General features: G+C 39.9%; 1 protein-coding gene across 1 annotated transcript in view; it reads right to left on the reverse strand.

The window, feature by feature from the left end:
- Window positions 1-9,239, reverse strand: part of LOC146451193 (transient-receptor-potential-like protein) — a 72,398-nt gene extending 63,159 nt beyond the window's left edge. The window contains exons 1-3 of the mRNA XM_085099486.1: window positions 9,165-9,239; window positions 4,692-4,770; window positions 4,376-4,412 (exon numbers count right to left, since the gene is read on the reverse strand). Coding sequence (XP_084955612.1) covers window positions 4,376-4,412; window positions 4,692-4,767 — 113 coding nt within the window. The 5' untranslated portion in view covers window positions 4,768-4,770; window positions 9,165-9,239. The remainder of the gene's footprint in view (window positions 1-4,375; window positions 4,413-4,691; window positions 4,771-9,164) is intronic.
- Window positions 9,240-18,302: the final 9,063 nt, after the last annotated feature.

The raw sequence follows: 18,302 nt of genomic DNA on the forward strand, positions 1-18,302 counted from the left end.
GCTTTGAGTGAAAAAATCGCGGCTGGGATGGATTTTCGAGGCGCAAACCGCCTCTGAGCGGACTATGCGAGCTTATGATCGAAATCGTAGTGTGCTGCCTTGACTCCGTCTTATGAGGGGAATGACAGTGATTTCAAAGAATGCCCGAAACGGCAAAATAAACCCCAAAACGCACAAGAATACACCAGAGGTGAGTCAGTTTTATTCATTTTATTGAATGAAAGTTAAATTTAGCGTTTTTTTAAGCGTCAGAATCGTCGGTATTTTATTTCCCATACAAAGTCTTATAATGCGTTCAAATTCTCAACGGCTGCCCGTAACCCAATACCGCCTGCACTCAAAGGTCATCGTCTCACTAATTATTAATTATTACACGCTCTCAGCTCTAGTGACGCCGCGAACTTGGCAGTTTTATTCGTTTTATTGAATGAAAGTTAAATTTAGCGTTTTTTAAACTTCATAATCGACAGTATTTTCTTCCCATACAAAGTCTTATAATGCGTTTAAATTCGCAATGGCTGCTTGCACTCAAAGGTCATCATGCCCACTAGTAATTACGCGGGATGCCCTGAGGGGGCATACCGTGTCTAAAAACGGGTCGATTTCTTTTTACGCGGGATGCCCTGAGGTGGCATACCGTGTCTAAAAACGGCACGATTTCTTTTTCTTCGTCGTAGCTTCAAATCGGTAGATTAATTTATTCATTAAACTCACCCCTCTCCTACTCGGGGTGTATTGTTCTGATTGTCTTCAACAGAAGTAGGCCAATCAAAATCCATTCTTGTCGCTTACATCGCGAGGGAGGGGACCCACTCACCCCTACCTGTGTGACGTCAACGCATCATTTGATCTGTTTATTAAAAACGGATTAAATGCATTTGGCGCCATATTGTTTATAACATGTTCTGGACTCAAGTGTGCCGTTTTCAAACGGAAATTTCACCATTTTGAAGCGGCAAATCGAAAGAATAACTTCTAAGAAGCACTCGACATTGAAAACGGTGGAAATTAGTGAGTTCATGGCGAAGGAATCGTGCTTTGTTTGACAGTCCTTGACCACGACGCGAGACTAAAAAGAGGTCATTGAGAAGCTTACGTTATCGTAATGGAATTCCACACATTTCCGGTGAAAGTCTGAGTCGCGTAACACAAGGAAAACAACGTTACGCGATCGTCGTGACTCAAACTATTCCATCAGCAAGGATAGTTTTATCAATCGGCGAAGCATACAGTTGGAATAAATGAATCAGCCCCAGCATCACGCGTAATGCCAGTGTAGCAGGCATCTTGTTTTTTTTTTCTTCCTCGTATCCACAAATCAGTACATTAATTTATTCATTAAACTCTCCCCTCTCCTACTCGGGATGTATTGTTCTGATTGTCTTCAACAACAGCAGGCCAATCAAAATCCATTCTTGTCGCTTATATCGCGAGGGAGGGGACCCACTCACTCTTACCTGTGTGACGTCAACGCATCATTTGATTTCTTAATTTAAAACTGCATTAAATTTGGCGCCATATTGTTTATAACATGTTCTGGACTCAAGTGTGCCATTTTTAAACGGAAATTTCACCATTTTGCAGCGGTGAATCAAAAGAATAACTTCTAAGGAGCACTCAACATTTAAAACGGTGGAAATTGGTTAGTTCATGGCGAAGGAATCGTGCTTTGTTTGACAGTCTTAGACCACGACGCGAGACTGAAAAGAGGTCATTGACAAGCTTATGTTATCGTAATGTAATTTTAAAAATTTCCGGTAAAAGTCTGAGTCGCGTAACACAAGGGAAGCAACGTAACGCGATCGTCTTGACTCAAACTATTCCATTAGCAACAATAGATTTATCAATCGGCGAAGCATACAGTTGGAATAAATGAATCAGCCCCAGCATCACGCGTAATGCCAGTGTAGCAGGCATCTTGTTAATTATTACACGCTCTCTAGTGACGCGAATTTGGGCTGCCTGTGTAATAACAAGATCACATTAAACAAAATTCGGAGTCTTTTTTCCACAAAAAAGGAAGAAAAGTGATGCAATTGTACATTGATGACACAAAGCAAGTGATCGTCTCCGCGCGTTGCATTTGGACGTCCCTAAAATGGAAGAAAAAAGGAATAGTTGATAAACTGGAGTGCGAGGTTGGTATTCCTCTCATAAAGAGTTATAAAGAATTGGGACTACAAAGCAGTGTTACTGTATACTACATTTGTACTCGACAGAGCAGCTACGCGCATCGAAGAAGCAAAATATTACAAAGCAGAATATTACAGTAAGCTAGATTAATATCCTGCCCCACAGATAACAACAGCTCACTGAAAAGAAAGCCGACTACCCAAGTAGAGAAGAATTGGTTATTGCATTATTAATTAGTGCAAGCAGAGCATTCTGTTCGACAAGCTAAAGCAGAACCTAAGTTAGTGTTCATAGCGCGAGGTTTAAGCCGGTTAATGTTCTGCTCGACAGATAATAACAGCTTAACAAAGAACTGACTACCCAAGTAAAGCAGTTTGCTCGACAGATAACAACAGTTCAGTAAAAACTGACTACCCAAGTAAAGCAGAACACGATTAATATCGCACGGTGATGGTTGAATTAATTTGCCGGTAGATAAAAACAGTGCAGTAAATAAATGACCAAGAGCCGAGCTATGCAATATAATAAGTTCCAAAATCAGAATCTTGAAATTGATATAGCCTATTTACAAATTTCACTACTCACCAATGCTTTGCCTTGCTTTTATATGATCGTGAATCCATGACGAATACGCGCGAGTTTCCCAACCTCGATCAGTTTCCCGCCATAATTACAAACATTCAACAAGACTTCGACTCTCGGCAATGGTCTGAAGAGGTATATCCTTCCAAAATATCGTTTTAATTCCTAAACGTATACGTTGCTTTTCGAGATTTCAATCCTATGATACTTGCGTTAAATGCTGATCGGAAATTTGTTAGCCAAATTCAAAGACGGACAAAGCTGGGACAATTAACACTAATACAACTCAATTTCAGAAGTACATTATTTTATCGAACCTGGCGTCGATTTATCTAAGCATCGCATTCCCAGGTGAAGAAAATAAAAACGAATGACCCAAGAACTATTTCCCTCGGCTTTATGGTAGATACAACTTACCAAGTCGAATATGCAAGTGTAAAGGTCAATCCATTGGCAGAGGAAGTGGTCGAACCAATGGCAAAATCGGCAGTTGACCGTGGAAAATCATACGATACCACTCCGGAAAATAATGCGCGTCGCAAGGCACGAGTTTGTCTCAAAAGTGCAAGATGAAACTGCGTGACTATAATACACTGTGGCTGTTTCATGCTACATTTCTAGGCATACGATGACACCTCGCGCACAATATTAAGAGGACCCCTAGGTGGGATATTTTCCTGCTCAAAGCTGTTCATGTTGTCAACACGACGCACGCGAAGAGCAATGACGTAAGCACCAAATTCAATATCTACCAATCAGCATTTTGCATCGACTTTTTTGACGCAGAAATGAAAATTCCTAAGACATCGTTGCAAGCTCTCTCCTCTTAACCCCTCCCGCCCCCACCCCCAAGAGAGCTTGCTCGCAGGCTAAAATACTAGTGCTCTTTTTAGATAAGGTAGCTAACAAGCAGTTTAACCCATTAGCTCTCAGCTCTTTTTAGCAAAACTATAATTTTTGGGCAGTGCATGTGGCATTCTCTTCTTGGCACTGGATCGTCAAATCGCCTCATTTCGTATAATGCCTTCAGTAACCAGTAAGCTCCGCTCAATGTAGTTAAGCATAAAATTTAACAAAATTCAGACGATTATACCCGGGAGGGGGGGGGGGGGGGGGCAAATACTCCCCTGTATAAGGTATATAGGTATGTGCCGCCTCTAAGGGTATGGTTTTTGAGCCCTTTTGGTCTGAAAACGGGTATAGATTTTGACAATTACGGTCTGAAATCGAACATATTTTTTCTTCTCAGTACGTAACTGGAACGACTAACTGATAGCGAGAAAAAGAAATAGATAAACTATGTCACTCCAGCTTACTTTTACTCCTTGCGTCAACTTCCGTTCGGCACTGATGCATAATTATCAGGTCTGAAAACGGGTATGAATTTTAGAGGTCAGGTCTGAAAACGGGTGCGGAAAATGGCATGTTAAGGTCTGAAATAGGGTCGGGATTTGAAGACCCGTGCAGCACACCCCCACCAAGAATTCCGAGGAGTATCCCCCCCCCCCCCCCCCCGGGCGATTATCCTGATGTTTCTGTTTGTTCTCCTTGGTTTGATAAGACTTAAAACTCGAATAAGAGACGATGAGCGATCCTGTAAACTCATGTTTTCACAAACAACAAAGAAATGACAATGATTTAAGCTTTTTTTTCTTCTCACCTGTCAGTCTGTGGAAGTAATTTGCTTCCTGCTCCATCTAAAGTGAAAATAAAAAATGGTCGAGGCAGTCGATTTCCACATATTCTGTGTTCTTACTTTTCAGTTACAAAGAATTATTTTAATTATTAAAAATTGAATAAAGGAATTCCAGGGTGTCATGGGAAATCAGCCATTACATTATGATGAGAAACAGCGGTCGTTGAAATTGTCTATTTTGCATTCATGTTTGGCTTGTGTATTCCAATTAGTTTTTTTCTTATCTTTCCCTGTACCTCGATTCTTTTTTTATCAGGTATAAGAGCTTATTTTCACATACCAGTGTCTTGATCATCTTCTGTTAATTCAACTGGCTCCACTGACACTACCAGTTTGTTTTCTTGGTTATCTGCCATTATCTACCCACACAAAGTGTAAAAGAACAACAAAGCTATAAGCAAACAACAAAAACAAAAGCGTTTCCCGCCGCGGTGGACTTTTCTTCCGAGTTGCATTCTCAGTTTCCCAGCAAAAACTATGCCACACCAAACTCGACTTATACGATCAACCCAAAAAGGTTAGGTATAGGCACAAACCACATATCGCCTGACAAAGAGTGTGACAACGTGGCACCATATTTTTGCTTTGTATACAATAACAGAGATTATGTACGCGTTATAATTAGCCCCTGTTCATTATCTATGAAAGGATAAACGTGTACATGACGCATTTACGTGGTATGACGCATAAGCGTTCGCTAGGATAAAAGTTTCAACTTTAGTTCAAGTCTGGAGTTGTAAATGCGTAACAGGCCTGAGAAAAAATGTCTTATATTTCTTACTTTTCACAGCATTTCCCGAATTCAAAGTTTGGCTCTTCTGGGATTCCAGCACAAAAAACAAAAAAAAAAAAAACAAAAACAAACAAACAAAAAAACCTGCCTTAATATCAGACGTTTACGGAGACCCCCACCCTCCACCAAAGGTCTACTTCCATGCTAAATTTGAGTGAGGGAAACAAATTCTTTCCCTACTTTGCTTGACTTTTTCAGAAAAGTGTTCAGTCCTAAACATAGAGTTTATACTTGGCAATAAGCATTTTGAAATTTACTTTTATTCGTTCCTTCGTATTCGTTAGTTTGCTTGTGGGAAATTTCGTTGCCATTTTGAAATATCATTTCAAGCTGCGTAAGCAGTGATATTAACACACTATTTAAGACCTACGTTGTATTCATATTTTTAGTATGATGATGGCATGGTATACTTAATACCGGAATATACCTTTTTCCAACTTAGTTTTTGTCATTTGTTGTCTAAATATTTTAACACAAGAACATACTCGGATTTTCTTTTATTTTCTATGTACTAAACTATCAACAGGTACTGGGTTTTAAAAACTTCAAAAAGTTTTTTATTGCTCAGTGAAGTATTTTAAAGCTTTTTATCTTGAAAGTTTAAAAACTTTAAAGACTGAATGCGGGAAATCAAACAGTCGTCACAAATTATTAAGAGTAAACAAAAGAAAAGTATGGAATTATCTTATTGCCAAATGTTTGGTTTGCGGTCTTTGTATAATTAATGTATCGAGAAGGAATGCATTTTTGCTTCAACACCAAAAGACTGTAATTCAGGACGTGTTGAAGTCACAGTCGTGACAAGCAACAATGCTAGGATAACAATGCCGTCGGCATTTCTGAAGAGTAATAAAACGCGAAAGGGTTAGAACAATCGCAGCAACTTAAAAGAACCAGTGGCCTCACAGGCAGCCCAAGCGCGAAATAAGAGGAATAAATGACACGTACGCGAACGTGACTCTTGCCTTCGAGGGGTGTTGTGTTACAAAGATTCGATTTACAAAGGTTTGTATGGGAAATTTACGGGTTTGATTTTAATACCTAAAATTTAATGTTCTGTGAATAAAACTGCCTTACCTTTTATCCGTGTTGTACTCTTTGTTGTTTTCCTGCGTTTGAGGCCTTTTTGAAGCGTTTTCAGCGAGTTAGCGCTGGTGGTGGGGATCACGAGTCTAATCTTTGTAACACAACACCCCTCGAAGGCAAGAGTCACGTTCGCGTACGTGTCATTTATTTCTCTTATTTCGCGCTTGGGCCGCCTGTGGTAGCCTACAGGACTGTACAGTTGCTATTGGCTTTGTGTACCGCCTGGCACGAAGAAGTTACAGTGGAATCTCTCCTTACAGACACTTATCTTTTACGGACAGTTCACTTGCTCCCTAAGAGACCGAAATCTATATAAAGCCTATCTCTCGAAACCGATATCCCTATAATACTGACACTTATTCCTGTCCCCTTGGTATCCGTAATAACGAGGTTCGACTGTATTGAGTTTCTGCTCGCAAAGCGGATTATATTAGCTTTATCAGTTTATGACTTCAAGTTTGCCTGCCTCCAAATGTTAAGGCGCCAGAAGGACCAAAGAAAGTGGGGGTTAATTTGTGGTGTTTCAACTTCGTTCTCTGTTCCTTAGAAAAACGTTCGAATGCTGAAGAGTCTCTTTCAACCACAGGCCTTTGCGTGCGTGTGTTATTGTTTACGCCAGGGCTTCCTCGGCGCGGCAGCCATGTTTGGAAGCTCTCGAAGTTCTTCTTGTCAAAGGATCAGTTGAGTACACTTTCAAAGATGGTGGACCTAAGTCGTGAAGTAGAAATGGAGGATTCGGCAGAGGAAGAGATGGTGGAAAATTATTATGGCTCTCCGGTTGCAATTGCAACTCGAAGATTACAAGCTGCTTCGACTTAGTCAGCTGACAAGTCAGCCAATTTCGGTCCCACTAAACCGCGTGGTGAGTAGAGAACTAGATAAATTTATCTACGAGATCTTGAACGAAAATATCCCTAAATATGTAAGCTTGTTTATTTTGCAATTGCCTCTTAGACTCGCAGCTGTTCAACAATGTGTTCAAAGAAATCTGCGAAACACTGCGGCTGTCCTTGTCGAGATGAAGGTTTGCGATGCCACTTTACTTGCAAGCGTTGAGACAAGAAACCTCCGCAAATTCGCTATTGGTGTTTCGCTGAAAACCAAGATCAATCGTCTTCTGATTCCAGAGGTTGAAAGTGCTCTTTCGCAACAGAATCGTCTTGTTTTTTTTTTTTTTGTTTTTTTTTTTTTCATTCTTTGGCGGCCTACCACGTTTTGGCGGAGATCGCGACAGTTGGCCCGACCACAAAGAAATCCGGTTTTTTTTTTTGGCACAAACTTAACTCAATAAAAAAACAAAACAAATATATATAGAAATTCTATGATGTAATGATGTCTTCACACACCGGACCGTAAATCGTTAACATAGCGCAGAGGATCCTCAGAAAAAAGCCACGACTCTGAGAACTGAAATCTCGATATAAGCTAAAATGGCCGCCACACGACTCAACGCCCGCAAAGCGCACTGGTTGACAGAGACTCTTTAAACAGATAACCGTAGTTGGACATAAACGCTCTGTTTAGTTACTTTATTTTCTTAAAATTGTTTACCATTAACTGACGGTTATACAAACACCCATCGAGAATGGAATAAATACCCATCTCTTTGCCGGAGTTAAGAAACAATTGCTTGGAAATGTCAGTCTTATCGAAGTCGACATTCAGATCTCTACACACGAGCATCCACTTTAATAAATAAGATACCATCGCAGTTACCTACGCAACTTAAAGAGAAGGTTTCACGATTCGGCGCACGTGTATGAATATTAATTTATGTGAGGGCAATAAATAGATAATGATATGCACCATTAACGTAACGTATAACCGTTTGTAACATGGCAAGTGGAATTGTATTTTATCGCCTAGCAGCCGCTTGCTTTGACTCGCCAGGTTTTGATTGCTTTATATAGCCAGCTTTTTAATCTGTGCCGGTCATTCGTTGAAGTTGCCTGATGAGTGTGGTCAGCTCCTGACCATACGAAACAGAGCTGTAGCAGTAAAACGATGAATCACTTCTGAAGGCTGAACTATTTTTTCCTGATTATATTCACTGCTCCTGTAAAGTTGAGCGCTCTTCGAAAATTGTTCTGCACAACGAATATATAAACATATGAATACTGTTATGAAAATATTTTTCGCTCGATAGCTCCGCTCGGGCCTTATTAACCTCGCTTCGCGAGGAATAAATATATTTTTCGCTCGAATTCGCGCGGCTTAGCTCCACTTGGGCTTTCGACCTGACAAATTTATTAACCTTGCTTCGCGAGGAATAACTCGCCTGGCAAATTTGCGTGAGAAATATCACGCTTGATGATTCCTTAGGTGATTGCATCATTTCGCATGCAAATACCATTAAAAACATCAACCGTGGAATAAATCCTTTGGGTCAATACAATACAGTATCGCTGTAATCCACTGACATTTTCTGTGAATTCTGGTCATCGTCATTTTGCGCGAGCTAATTTTTAGTATTTGATTACTGAGGTACATGTGAGTGGGATTTTTCCAAAAGGCTATAAACTTGAGAACAAAGAGGAAAAAGTATATAGATTCACGCACACACACCCAAAATGTCACACTTTCCCTTTAAGAAGCTACAAAAAGAAAACCTGAAAGAAATTCAGGTTTAAAAGGGATTCAAATCCCTGACCTCTGCGATGTCGGTGCATTGCTCTTTCAACAGAACTATAAAGCAAACTGAGAGCTGGTTATCTTGTGAATATACCCATAATGGTAAGGAGATGACTAAGTCACTAAGCCTGCAGTAAACATTGACGATTAATGTAGTCAGCATTACCAGTATACTATAACACACTTCAAGCCAAACTCAACCGACTGGAATAGACTAAAGTAAGATATGTAATGATTTCTTACCAATAACTCTAGAAACGCACTCGTAAGGCTCGGTTCAAAATATTTTTCGCCCTTGCCCGCTATGACGCAAGCCCAATTAATTTCATTTGGAAGCGAGTCGATAACTCGCCTGTCAAATATATGTGAGAAATGTCACGTTTGGTGATTCCTCAGGTGATTGCATCATTTCGCATGCAAACACCATTAAAAACATCAACCGTGGAATAAATCCTTCGGGTCAATACTAAATTCAATATCGCAAACAGTACCGGTGAAAACCATTGACATTTTCTCTGAATTCTGGTCATCGTCATTTTGCTCGAGCTCATGATTGTTGCGAAGCTACCAGGCTTAAGGCTGCGTGCGTGATCATCCTGGGTTGCCTGTGCCAGAAGCTTTTGGGAAATAAATTCATCGAACACGACAGTGCTATATGTGAATATATCACCGAATTTGTCTCGATTTCGTGGTCCTGGAATTGAGGCCCTTGGGAAGTGTATGTATATTTTCTTCCACGCGTAGTCAATAGGTTCAGAAAAAAGTTTTATCGTTGGAAATGAAAAGTAAATACCCTAAAGAACACTCAACCGTCGATAAAGTGAGAGGTAGAAATCTTTCAGCGGAGGAATCCCGTTTCGTGTGGAAAGTCACGTTTTGTGGAGCCGAAGAGTTTGAAAGCAAGTGAATATAAATTTCCGTGAATTGAGGCTCACAATATTTTAAGCAATTCCTGCAACTGTGCGGTAAAATAAATTTGAGGTTTTATTGCAGATTCACCTTGTTTTATTTTTTTTAACCGATAGAATGTTGACTGTTATTACGAGGTTTTGTGGAAAACATGAAAACGTCGCATTGGTTACTTAAGATTTAATTATGATTCGCGAGTGGCCTTGACCCCTGGTAATTGTTTACACCACAGAAGCGAATTTGTATAAACAGGATTTGTTTTTTTTTGTTTGTTTGTTTTTTAGGTACAGAGGTGCTTATTCGATTAAACGCTATTTTATGTAAGGCAGTTCTTAACTGGGTATAATTTTTGCCTAGAAATAACATTTCTACTTTGTTCTCCGTCCTCTCTGCACGGCTTCCAAGAAACCATCACGCACTCTGAGGTACTTGATCGGGCCACGCAGTTTTCCCAACAACTAAGCTTCTCTTTGTTTGAGGCCATCTGTTGTCTTTATTGAAATAAGTTAACTTTTGGCGGCTCAATTTGTTTTGTGGGCGATTGTGCCGCCATCTCGATCTCCGGGCTGTTATATGTTTCTTACGGACGTGTTTTCACACCGTGTCTGAACAACACATTATCTAGTGCAGTTTGTAAGGGAAACACGCGCACTTTACTTTCCAATGGAAACTACTAGTTTTAGTATGCGATTACTGAGGTACATGTGACTGGGATTTTTTTAAGGCCATAAAATTGATAACAAAGAGGAAAAAGTATATAGATTCATGCACACGCACCGAAATGTCAAACTTCCCCTTTAAGCCGCTACAAAAAGACAACCGGCTGAACGAAATTCAGGTTTAAAAGGGATTCAAATCCCTGACCTCTGCGATACCGGTGCACTGAGTGCTCTTTCAAAAGAACTATACCGGGAACTATAAAGCAAACTGAGAGCTGGTTATCTTGTGAATATACCCGCAATGGTAAGGAGATCACTAAGTCCGTAAGCCTGCAGTAAACATTGACGATTAATGTAGTCAGCATTACCAGTATACTATAACCAGAGCCGTAGCCAGAAAAAAATAAGGACTGAGGCAATATCCATGTTTTAATTCCCGGTCTTTATGAAGATTACGTTTAAACAAAACACTGGGATCAAACCTTATTTGACAAAAATTCCACTAAGAGCCCTTAAGGCCATCTAGATCTAGAGATCGAGGTGAATTTTTATTTTTTATTTTATTTTATTTTATTTATTTATTTTTTTTTTGGGGGGGGGGCTATTTAAATGCTATTTTAGGGGCTCTGTGGGCTTGTATGCGGCTGTTTAATGTGTTTGTTGGTGGTTTGCTTCTATAGGAAGGCCTTAGACAACAACGACCTAAACCAGGTTTGCCTGACCAGAGGTTTCGTGAAAAGAAGGGTTTATGGGGGCGCGGGGGGGGGGGGGGGGGGTGCTCAGTCTCGCAGGCTCATAAAACTTGGTCTCGGCCGTTCTCATTTGAGGATTTTCATTTCCAAATGGCAACGCAGTTAGCTGTTAAATGCCAGCGCGATTCGCCTCTGCCCACTAGCATGCTACCGCCATAGAGGCTCGAGCGCGTCCACAGGGATTTCGCTGTGGACATAGGCTAATACAAGGCCATTCAGCCTGTTAATTAGAGCCCATCGATGAACGGCACCAGGTCTTCAACCTGTGGAGAGCGCTTGACCTGCGCTCGCACGAACAGCTTCCTGTACTTAGTGGTGCTGCCGCCTGTCCGGTTTTATCCTCTACAACGTCTTTCCGACCATCTCCGGTGGCCTTTTCACTGACACCACCATCTCTACTAGATGGAACGAAAGACAAAGTTGCTTCGCTGAATACTAGTAATGCCAAAACAAGGTTAAATTTTGGTTCGAGGCCGCTGCCTGGTTGGCATGAATTTTTGCTTAATTTTTCTCACCTGTAATTCAGGGCACTACCTGATTCGCGTTATCATTCATTGCGTTAACATTCAGTTTTTTTTACTTATTTAACTGTCTGTGAATTTGTACACAATGACTGAGGCAAGTGCCTCGGTTTGCCTCATACTGGCTACGGCCCTGATAACACACTTCAAGTCAACACAACCGACTGGAATAGACTAAAGTATAAGATATGTAATGATTTCTTACCAATAACTCTAGCAACGCACTTGTAAGGCTCGGTTCAAATTTCGTGTTATGGTCTTGCCGACTCTAGCTCGATAATTGATTGAATAATTCATTCGTGCAAGATGGAAATTACTTTTGACATTATAAAAATACATGAATATTGCTACGGTGAAAATATCGCAACGTATGCATCAATGGATTCGGCAAAAGTTAAAATGGTATTACGATCAAAAGCTTGCCATTCTTCTTCTCTTCAGTATTCGATAGTATAGGCGCTAAGGACTATCCAACCGTATTTTCAAGTTCCAATTCCAACGGCCATCATTATAAATTCAAAAATTACCGCAAACCAAATGAACGAGCTATAGGCCAAATAGAACGTGACGTCGTTTACTGCCAACGTGGCCGCTTCAGTGAATAGGAAGGCCAAATTTCACATAAGCAAAGGTTTAATTTTCATGTTAGAGCGGCTTTGGAGTTTGCTTCAAGGTAAAATCCGTTTATATAGAGGGAGATGTTGTTAACTTTGCTTCAAGTGGGTCAAGAAAAAAGACGGCTTCTGCATAATCTCGACACATCAGCAACCGTTGTTTAGCATTCTATGAATATTCTATAAAACGACTGAATACAAAAGAAGAAAGCTAACTTATTTGATATATCGAGAATATCTTAGAAGTAGTCTCAAAATCCTTTCTTTGTCAATATCTGGTAAATTCTTCTCTGGCAACAAATACAATCGGATTTGGAGAAGTTTCAGATGCGAAGGATGGACGTATATTTTCAACTCTCGTGCTTTACTTAGGACTGCTTTCCGAACCACTGTGAACCAGCTTGAATCACTTACGTTTGTAAAGGGTCACAGGGTGAATGCCGATTTATAAGCTTGTATATTGATGTATGTTTGAATAATCCAACAGTTTATTAAATGCCTTATTTCACACTGCAATAAGTAATGGAATCAGTTAGTCCAAATGCTCTTCTAGTGGCTTATCAATCTCAGTAATTTCTTCAAAACACGAACTTATTCAAACAGCTCGATTACCATTTCATGGCATCTATTCTTCTGGCTACAAACAGAGAGAAAGGCATTCTTAAATTTCCGTGCAGCAGAATTAAGACAAGTTTCTTATTTAATATTTTATACAGTGTTCGAATGGGTCATGCAAATCCAGGCTGTTAAGTAATGGCAATTCAATATGTTTAAATCCAGACCTGGAAATAAGGGAAAAGAAGAAGCCATGGAGAATGAAATCTTTTCATTAACATGGTAAAATCGTTGTCTCAATCTGGCTAATTGTCCATTGTCTCAGACTGCCCTGTTGACATTCTTGACTGCATAATTAACAGATCTTTCGTATGGAAAGGTGACAGATTTATTTATTTTTTTATAGTGCGAAAATTGCCAAAAGTCATGGATTTTGTATCGTATGTTCTTGAAAAGTCATTGAATTTTAGGAAACAAATAGCGTTTGAACCTTGTTTATAGCCTACGGCAATGGTTCCCTTAAAATGCAGTGCACAGTTAGAAAGAAACAACGCTTTATGTTTGGGCGTCGCTCTTTCGAGTAAATACGGTATTTGAGCGAGAAAGTTAGCGTCTTCAAGTTATTAGGAAACTCAAGCAACGGCGACGGCAACGACAACGTCTCAAAACAAACTGTTTAATGAGCAAAAACAATCGCTCTACAAGTGCGTTTTAGGTCGCAATCGAAATCAATCGCGAAGTAGCCCAAATGAAATAAAGTTATATTTTCAATTGACGTTTTTGTTGGCGTTGCCGTTGTCGCTGCTTGAGTTGGCCATTATCGCGTACGCTTACGTGCTCATCCCTGAGCAGGAGCAGGGACTGTTCGTATTCTATTAAGCACTTTCACTGTTTTAGGCAGTAAAAACACTAACAAGTAAAGTCCACGGGTGATTTGTGCGTTACGGTGCAACGTATTAAAAACTAAATCAATTTTTTTTAACGTTGGTGACACTAAACAGTCTGTATCGATTGAGGAACTTGTGGCCTGTTGGCCGAAGAATCCTTCGTGAAACAGCGAGGCTATTCAATTCATTGCATGGCACCATGTTCCCCTGAGATTAACAACAACAGCAACGAAACGCAACAACACCCTTTACTGTGTTCTGGCCATCAAGCATTAAGCACAGAAAGCGGAAGAAAAATTGCTTCCTGTCAAACCAACATTCAATGTTGAATACACGTAAAAACGGAGACTATGTCGATCCAGGTCTCTTGGTGGATGACTCAATCGCCTCAATCTCGCAAGTCCTGGGACCTACCGTGTGTGAATCGATCGATCTGTTCCTTATTCAGAGCTGGCAGATGTGACACAAGTTCCCGTCCCATGAGTCCTCAGACTGCGAACTTAAAGTAATAAGGTCAGAATATGCCTCCTCTTCATTCTTAGCGAGTTGTTATTTTCACGCGTCCAATGTGGCAATCTGTAGACCGTTCCTTCCACTATCAGGGGAAGCTGTTGTCCTGACTGCAAGCGGGATAGCCTTACCTTAAGTGCAAGAAAAACAAATATTGCTCTAAGTGAAAAGTTGAATGACAACATTTCTAAACTTTCTAAAAACTGTGAACAAGAAACAAAACTTCCATTAGGAAATTAATAAAAAAACAAACAGCAACTTCAGAAAAGTATTGCCTGATAAGTTTCCTTATTACTCTCAATATTACTCTACAGTAACTCCAAACTGTTTGATGTCAAGACTATTCAAGTTTTATTCACAGACTCAAACGTTAAAACCACCATGCCCAGCATACTGGACAGCACCTACCATAGCAAAGTGGTAAAAATCCCACCCCCCCCCCCCCCAAAAAAAAAAGAAAGAAAGAACAACAACAACAATAAAACTTCTGCATCAAAGTGAAACTTCTGTAGAATTGCGTCGGTGGTCGTTGGACGTAAAATGAAGTGAAAATATCATTTACCTTTGGTTTTTTGTCTTTCTCTGCCATGTAGCCAATACACATGCTATTTGTAGTGTGACCCCAAACCAGATCAACAGTGCCTGCAATGAAAACATTACAGGAGCAATACCAGAAGGGAGGCAATACTAGACAGCAATACTATCCATGGGAAGTCGTGTTCATATTAAAGTATGGAAACATGATACAATTTCAAGTTATTTTAAAGGAAATAGATGTATTCTATCTGTGTAGAAGGATTGTAGATGTCTAGAGGAACTGGAAACGTATTCAAAATTCCAAGCGCACAACAGTGATTTTCTTATTTCCAGACTCGGCTTCAGTTCGTGTACTTTCCGAAAATCCCTTGCAAACAAATGATTTTCCTTAAAGGAAACTTTCACTTTTGAAATAAATTAACGTTAAATTGTTGAAAAATACAATCTAATTTTAAATTTCATTGGAAAACATGGAAAAGTATTTTTGTTTCGGACAAAACAGAAATTGATTATCGCCTATTTTCCCTTTTAAATTTCCCGGGCGCCGCCATCTTAGGTTTCCTGACGTAATACGGTTACTCAATTGTTTTACACAAAAGAACTTCTGCTTACTGACAATAGACCTTTATCACACGGCGACCATGTTGAGTCTCAGGAAAACAAAAAGCTTTGTTTTTACACGGCAAGCCTCGCACTGAATTCGCGTCTGGCCGAGGCTTGCCGTGCGAAAACAAAGCTTTTTATTCCACTGAGACTCAACATGGCCGCCGAGTGATAAGGGTCTATAGCGGGAAACATATGACGTCATAAAATCCAAAATGGCGGTGCCCGGGAAATACAAAATCGAAAATATGCGATAATTATATCTAAGTTATAGAACATTCGAATGTCACTTCTACTTTTTAAACTAAAATTTATAATTTAGACACTATTTCCGACAATTTATCGTTAACTTGTTTTCGGAGTGGAGGTTCCCTTTAAGTTGGTGTCTTGGTCGCCTTCCTTTGAAAATTTATCGGTCATATTAACTCGACTAAATTAGCGAAGGTTCACTTGTTACAAGTCTACTTGTGTTTCTTCGATCTATGGGAAAACAGAAAATATGATCTACTTTCTAATTATACCCAAGTGACAATGTAAAAATGGCTCATTTCTACCCGCTGGGATACAAGCGAACTTAAAGCCTGTTCCATTGCTGTTCCATTGCTAAAAAATCCAAGAGTGTAATGAACCAATTTCGATATATTACAAGTTGAACTTGGCTACGAGGCTTACGGGAATAGAACAACAAAAATTACGCTGAGGTTCAGAGATAAAGAACTAACTTCCTTTGTTCTATTCCCCAAAGCTTCGTAGCCAAGCCCGAATTTTAATGTATCAAAAATGGTCTATTCAAAAACGAAACGACCTGAAAAATAGAGATCTTGTTTCCAGCATTATCAGTTCAGACTAACAATGCCATCAAGCAAAAGTTTCGAAATTACTATTTTGATACCGACATACAAGTATAGTTCAAGCCCCTTTGTAATATAACGCATTTTAGACAAGCCATTAGCTCCCTTTCCTCACTCCACACGTAGCAGCAGCATCCCTTCCAACTTTTGTTTCACAGATGAAAGGGCACTTGCGCCTGAGAAAAAAAGAAAGGGGTTTCAATACTATTTCTCACTGAAATGCTTAATACTCATCTGTCCATCCCGCCACCGAAGCTCTTTATCATTTGCCAAAACATCCTAAGTTTTCATTTGGTAAGAGGCGTTCCAATTGAAGTTCCAGTGAAGAACCCTACAGTTTGGCAGAGGTGACAGGATGGGCGTAAAGGCCATATGCATATGCAAGGCAATTTGTCCTTAAACATGATGTTCCTGGAAACTCACAGTTTTCATGAGCTTAAAGTGCACCTAACCCCCAATTTTTTTTCGCTTAAATAAATCTTTGCACCTGTTCGAAATGCATTGAGCCTGTTTGCGCCTTTTTTCAACCAAATCTTGATTTTTTTGTAGGCTGTAAAAGTTACAAAATCTAGCCATCATCTGTCCCATGACCGAGCTAGTAAGGGGCATGGGTCTATTCCTTACATAACGTCACAAACCGCTTTGCATGCATTTTCACAAAGACTTAATACAATGCAAATCAGTTTGTGACGTCAAGAAAGGAATAGCCCCATGCCCTTTACTAACTCGGTGATAAGACAGATGATGGCTAGATTTCCTAACTTTTACAGTCTATAGAAAGTCAAGATTTGGTTGAAAAGTGCGCCTAATAGCCCAATATGTTTCGCACAGGTGCAAAGATTTATTTAAGAGAAAAGAAATGGGGGTTAGGTGCACTTTAATTCTCGAGAACCTGTTCGCTTCTCGGAAAATTTATTCATACACATGACGTCTTTACCTTAACACAGTACAGGCAAAGCTAGTTGCGAACTGTTCTGCAATTCTTTTTTGGTTCAGATAAAAGGAGAAAGAACTTTCTCTACAGCACTAGAGCCATAAGTATTAAAACATGAAGAAATTTCTTCGTAGTGTTTTAATACAGTTTTTAACTGATTAAATATAATTATGAATAACAAGTTTATGCCCATGAATAGCAAGGAGAACCGGGCAAATAGAACAGCAACTGAGCAAACCAGAAACGCAAACGAACGCGCAAGCGGACGAGTGAACGAGTGAACTATGTAATGTAAACTTAAAACCATATAATTATTCTGCCAAATTTTCAGGGAAAAAGGACAACAGATTGTCGATATATTTGATTCTGTACTGGAAATTTAGGTTGAATAGGTCGCTTTCTTTAAATCAGTTTGGGTAACACGTCCGGTAGTAATTTTGATTAGTCGATGGAAACAATGGTTCCTTGACGGTCTTGACAAAAAGGACACGAGGAGACCCCGCGAACAAATCTGTTTGCCTGAGGACAACTGGCCGCTGACCACTCGTGCCAGGGAACTTTTGATGCCCAGCGTGCTGTTCGAACGTTCAATGTGTCCATGGCGTTCTGGCCGCGCATTTTTCGAAATTTCAGAAACGAGCTGACTTGAAAGAAAATCTTTCGAGCAAACGTGATACGGCTTCAATTGAGTCGTAAATGCGCTGGAAGGATAGGTATTCATCTCTACTTTAATTATATGAAGGAACTGGGACACCAGAGATGATTTCAACGGATTTATTCCGTTTCACGCTTCGGGCATGGCATAAATAGAGTTCGGCCTTTCGTTACACTTAACAGTGGAAACCCGAATGACGCTAACTCGCCGAAATCACTTTGAGTCGGCTTGAAAAGCTGGTAAATGACAAAGAATACAAGAAGAAACAGGGTGAGTTGACGTTATTGACAAAACACTGTTATTTTTTACCATTTTACACTAATCCGTTGTAATTCCATACAAATCCTTATAATGCAACGATTCTTGATATTGAGCTTGGGCTGCCTGTGGGTAA

The sequence above is a fragment of the Pavona decussata genome, unplaced genomic scaffold, assembly GCF_977016875.1.
Source record: "Pavona decussata unplaced genomic scaffold, jaPavDecu1.1 SCAFFOLD_394, whole genome shotgun sequence".
In the NCBI taxonomy this organism is placed as follows: domain Eukaryota; kingdom Metazoa; phylum Cnidaria; class Anthozoa; order Scleractinia; family Agariciidae; genus Pavona; species Pavona decussata.